Source organism: Quercus robur, chromosome 2 (genome assembly GCF_932294415.1).
Source record: "Quercus robur chromosome 2, dhQueRobu3.1, whole genome shotgun sequence".
NCBI lineage: Eukaryota > Viridiplantae > Streptophyta > Magnoliopsida > Fagales > Fagaceae > Quercus > Quercus robur.
Window position 1 is genome coordinate 10,150,578 of NC_065535.1, and position 5,448 is coordinate 10,156,025.

Here is a 5,448-nt window from a genome sequence, read left to right on the forward strand (position 1 = left end):
ATTGTCACCAAAGATGTTTTTGTCATCCCTAGAATAGTTTACTCACCTTTACTCAATTGTTCTATACGTAACCCATTTCCAATTTGACATTTTTTTTTTGATAAGTCAATTTGACAGTATCTAATGTTCATCTATTCAAACTATTCTTTTTTGTAAGTTAAAAATTCAAACCTAAGACCTACTGTAAACCCACTTCGCTGCTTCTCCATCTTAAGCAGAATATGGATTCATCTTTTCAGACAATCAAACTAAAGATTAGTCCCCAAAACCTAACCAGTCATTATGATTGGCAAAGTTTGAACCACTCTCTACTTTAACTGTATATAATTTAGCCTTTCAAAACACAATCTAGCATTACTTATAATTAGAGTCTGCAAGCCCGCACTTGGAAAACTACTCAGGGTAACAACCAATGCTAAGGCTGCATGTAATTGAAAATTATGACTACTATCAAAAGAGTACTGGCAAAAATATGTTGACTGCAAGGAGAAAATATTCTCACATCATGTTCTAGAATGATTGGACATTTATAACTACAGATCCAATAAATCAACTCAAAAACAGGTACCTTAAACACAAGGAAAACAAAGCATCAACATACTTGCTGCTTATGGCATCAGTATCACTAGAAACAGAAAATAGAGATTCCAAAAATCTGCGGGAGGACTAGAGCCATAATTCTACCCTAAGATGTGTCTGGTATTATTGGGAAAGAAATTAATCTCTTTTCCAGGTATTTTCTCATAACAACAGATGTTCCTTGATGTTGAATTTCAATATCTGAACTGAAGAAAAACTTACTAAAATCTCAATTTTGCGAAGGCTTTGGTGCTTTATCTGGTAGGATATTATCTGGGAGAATAAGTTCAGGGGGAGTTTCACGAACAACACCCAGCATAGAGTCATAGTCCTCATCCCGACGAGCAAACTTCTTGCGGAGAAGCTTCTCAAGCTCGATCTCATCAAAAGGCTTTGCATTCTCAGCTGCATGGACCTGTGCAAGGTTTGTATAATTGGTGGCTGACTGGGAAATGAAGGCTATCTCTTCATCAGTGAGCTTTCTCAGGAACTTTGCTGGATTGCCTCCCCATACCTGTGATTTGTATTTTATATATATCAAATAAGCATTCACTAATCATCTGTCAAAGCTAAGCATCGGTTCCTAATCTAACATTTGAGAGCTGTTCACACATCAGAATGGACTAAATTGGCCTTACATTATATATCAAATCCAACATCCCAACTAGGGAATCCTTAAGGAAGAATTTTGGGACTGAAGGCACAAGACAGAAGTCTCTCTCTCATCTCTCTGAGAGAGAGAGAGAGAGAGAGAGAGAGAGCAACAAAAGATATTAAAACTATAATATTATTTGGGTTATTATTCCATAGTCACTTGCTAGTACAAATACCATACCTGCTCATCATTCAAAAATTTACTGATTAGTTGCTGTTACATTCTGAACAGTCTAAGCATGGACTCACCATCCTATTTATTCTTTTACAATTGATCAAGAATGGGACCATTTTTGACACTTCAGCATTAAATTTTTAAATCCTTCTCAGTTACTTCATGTATGCTTGCATAGGACAGAAAAACTCCCTTTCAAATTAATTGATAGACTCACAGGATAGAGTATCTGCAAACATACCTCGCCAGCAGGGATCCTTGTATTCTGTCTCACAAGGGCTCCAGCAGCAACCATAGCATTTTTCTCTACAAAGACACCATCAAGGAGTGTTGCTCCCATGCCAACAAAGGCCTCACCCTCAACGGTACAGCCATGTAAAACAGCACTATGACCTGCCCAGTTCAAATTTCCAAGTTAACCCAGAAAAGAATGCAAACAAAATCCAGTTAAATAATTTTCAAATCATGCATATCATGGCCCGCATACCACTCACCTACAGTAACATTGTCTCCAATAATAGTAGGGAGGACCTTCCCGCTTAGGTTAGACTTTGCCACATGCACAAGGGAGTTATCTTGTATGTTAGTTCCAGATCCAACACTGATGCTGTTCACATCACCTATGCAACAAAATATTTTCACAGGATCAATTTAGAAATAACTGCAGTCACATCCAGCTAAAAGAATGAGCCTTCAAGAAGAAACTTGCATCTTCCAATCCATTGGGTTTGGGGGAGTGGAGGAAGGCTGCTGATTTGGACAGCCCTCAACGTCGATAAGGAGAGATAACTTTACAATAAGACTAAAAACATCCAGATAATTCCATCTAATACTGAACAGGTAGATAATCTGATTATGAACTTGTCCACAACTTATTCTAATGGATGTACTCACCATACAAAACATTAGGACAACATATAGTACATATTTGAAAGCTAACCAAGCCCAACCAGATAGGCACAATGAGGTTGTAATATTTCTCGAAAATAAAATATTGTTTGCAGAACAATTAAGTAGCAAAAATAAGTTACACTTTGTCATACTAGGTGGCAATATGCATAGTGCTATAAACAATCTGAGTCAAGCCGAACCAAGTATTAAAGGTTCAGGATTGGTTTATTTAATTTTATTTCGAACATGAGCCAAGCTCAAACTTATTACTAAGCTAAAAAATTTTACCCCTTAACAAATCCAAGCTAATAATTAATAACTAAATTATAAGTAATATAATATTATCTGAGTTAATTTGATAAAATGATTTTTAAGAACTAATAAAATTACATTCATCAACCTTGTATTTTGAAAAATTATATGTAATTTTTACTAGGAAAATGACTAATTATATTATCAATAACTTACACAAAATAATTCAATACCTTATAAAATTATTTTATCAATAAATTACAAAGTAATTTATTATATGACCTCTCCTAGACTCCACAAAAGTAGGAGCCTTGTGCAATGGGTACAACTTTTTTTTAATTATTATTATAAACTTATTTAAAAACTAACACAATCTAATCTTACATGCATACATATACTCCAATCAAGCCTCATACCCACAACCTTGTTGATGAACATGTTATCATATTTTAGTTTGGCTCATTTAACAGTTGAGTCTAAAGTTGGGCTGACTCGTAAAATATAAATAAACAAGACCGAGCCCAATCTATTCATATACAATAGCTCTAATTATATGCACATAATATTTCCACTATCATTTAAACAATAGTGAGGTGCCTCATACTTGCGTGATGCTTTATGTTAATGAAACATGTCATCCTTCCATTCATACAATTAAATTGAAGCACCCCGCCCAAAAAAAGAAAAAGAAAAAAGGGAGAGAGATTCCAGAAAAGTGCGTCATCAAACTTAAATGTATTATCTCAGTAATAAAAATAAAATAAAATAAAACAGCATAAAAATGTATCTTTTTTATTATTATAAAAGATTAAAAGAATGAAAGGTCAAAGTCATAGTTTAAGATTTTGCAGACATAACAAAATTCATGCATAAAGGGTCTTACCTCTCAAGACACATCCATACCAAATAGACGATCCTCTTCCCACTTGAACATCCCCAATGACAGAGGCACTTGGGGCCACAAATGCATCCTTATCAACCACAGGTGCTTTATCAAATATGTTCATCAGAGTTCGATGCCTAGACACTACCGAAAATTTATAGTCAATAATTTGTTGTATGGTAGAAAGCAAGCAAAACCAGTACAGCAAATATGTAGCTCACATCAAAGCTGTGACATAAAACATGTAAAATTAAAATATCAATGGAGAGCAAACTGGTACAACGCATGTGCACAAATCTCTGCAATGCAAATGAAAACAGCAATCACCCTATGCAACTTTAAAGCACACAAGAACACAAGTGATCACCTGTGTTATAATAACATGCTTCAACTAATTTAAATTTTTTTTGATTATTGGTAAGTTACAAACACACCCAATGGGGTTTGAACCCACGACCTCACCCTCCTCCAGGTTGATTAGATTGGAACTGAGGACTTAAGCCACCACACCCCTTCACTACTTAAATCAAAGCCTAATTGACAATTCTATTTCAAGGAATTTTTTTTTAATAAATGAACACACTTAACTGCAGAATTTTGATGGAATCAGATTTCAAGGACATTGAAATCTCTAAGTTCCTTCAATAATTTAAAAAAAAAAAAATCCATAAGTATTCTCAACACAGCTCCTCTTAATTCGAACACACCTAGCATCATCTTTTTCTCTATTATTAATTGTAAGTTACACATGCACCCAATGGTTGTGAACCCAAGACCTCACCCTCCACCTAGAACTTATAGGGGGACAAAGTCCCAGTTCAGCCAGAGCTCACTGTCACGCCTAAGCTAGAAAGCATGGATACGGATACGGGTACGACACGGTGACATGAGCAATTTCTAAAAAATTATAGTAAGACACGGTGGGTATGACACTGGCATAACACCGGTACGGCACCCCAAATGAAGTGTATGTGCTTCCTAGCGCCTAAGCATCAATCAATCTAAGATCATTTGTTCCAACTTCCAAGGCATGCACATGCCAAGAAATTCAAACAATGATAGCTCTTTGAAATTCGTCTCTACATATTATTTGAATGAAATTTCGAAAGTTCCATAACTTGTTATGAAAATGTAAACCCCCAATTACAAATATCACATCAATCCGTATTTATATGCGTGAAATAAATGCACATTCGTACACACAGTGAATCCAAAGCGTTAATTTGGTTATTAAAAAAAAAAAAAAAAAAAAAAAATCACTCCCTTAAGATTTGAACCACACAATATAGCTCACACACCTAATTGAAAGATCATAAATTTCAAATATTACCATGTAACACAATTTATACAGCAGCCAAATCCAATCAAAAGCTAAAACTCAAACCCACAGTGATCTAAGCTGGGAAATAGTAAATTTATGAGAGAGAAATGCGATCTAATTAAAGAGAGAGAAAATAATGAAAATGAAAGAAATGAGAGGAGATCTTGGAAGCAGTTAGGGCATAAAAAAATAAAAAAGAATTACGTTGCTCTTGGAAGTAGTAGTTGCCTTGGAGGCGAGAGCCGAGACGATCAATGGCTTGGCCGGTCTCGCGAATCCAGAATCCGACGGTGTATATGGCTTTGCCCAGGGTCCCCATGTCTCGGCCTTTTCAGTGACTGAGAGGTTGAACTCACTGGGTTTTGGGGCCTTTATAAGGTTAAGGTTTCAGCTCTGTGTGTGTGTGTGTGTGATTGGGGAGAGAGGAAATGATACTGTAGCACACAGCACACTCGTAGGGTAGAATATCCAGAGGACTTGGGAGGCAGGGCAATTTTGGTTTTTTATTTATTTTTTAAATGGTCCCCCAGGTAATTCGCAACAAGAAAAACGTTGTCGTTCCAGTATTTTAGATATCTTTTTACGAGCAACACAGTTTAAATTTATCCCCCAATCACAATTTTTTAGTCAAAAACTTTTAACAAAAATTAGCCACAACTTTGCCACAATTATTTTACGTAGCTGAGTGTGAGT

At 35.7% G+C, this 5,448-nt stretch overlaps 1 protein-coding gene across 1 annotated transcript; it reads right to left on the reverse strand.

Annotated features, from left to right (window-relative positions):
* Positions 1 to 459: 459 nt before the first annotated feature.
* LOC126712286 (gamma carbonic anhydrase 1, mitochondrial) lies at positions 460 to 5,223 on the reverse strand. The gene is made up of 5 exons (XM_050411553.1): positions 4,960 to 5,223; positions 3,435 to 3,578; positions 1,903 to 2,028; positions 1,650 to 1,801; positions 460 to 1,093 (listed from the first exon to the last, which is right to left on the reverse strand). Exons 1-5 carry the CDS (start codon positions 5,072 to 5,074, stop codon positions 809 to 811), a joined length of 822 nt encoding a protein of 273 aa, XP_050267510.1. The 5' UTR covers positions 5,075 to 5,223; the 3' UTR covers positions 460 to 808.
* Between the last annotated feature and the right edge of the window lie 225 nt (positions 5,224 to 5,448).

Excerpts from the sequence above, each read along its gene's own strand:
- LOC126712286 (XM_050411553.1), bottom strand. The coding sequence starts at position 5,074 with ATGGGGACCCTGGGCAAAGCCATATACACCGTCGGATTCTGGATTCGC. Across the intron at positions 2,029-3,434 it reads GTATGGATGTGTCTTGAGAG|GTGATGTGAACAGCATCAGT; the intron begins GTAAGACCCTTT and ends TTTGTTGCATAG. Across the intron at positions 1,802-1,902 it reads TGGAGACAATGTTACTGTAG|GTCATAGTGCTGTTTTACAT; the intron begins GTGAGTGGTATG and ends TGAACTGGGCAG.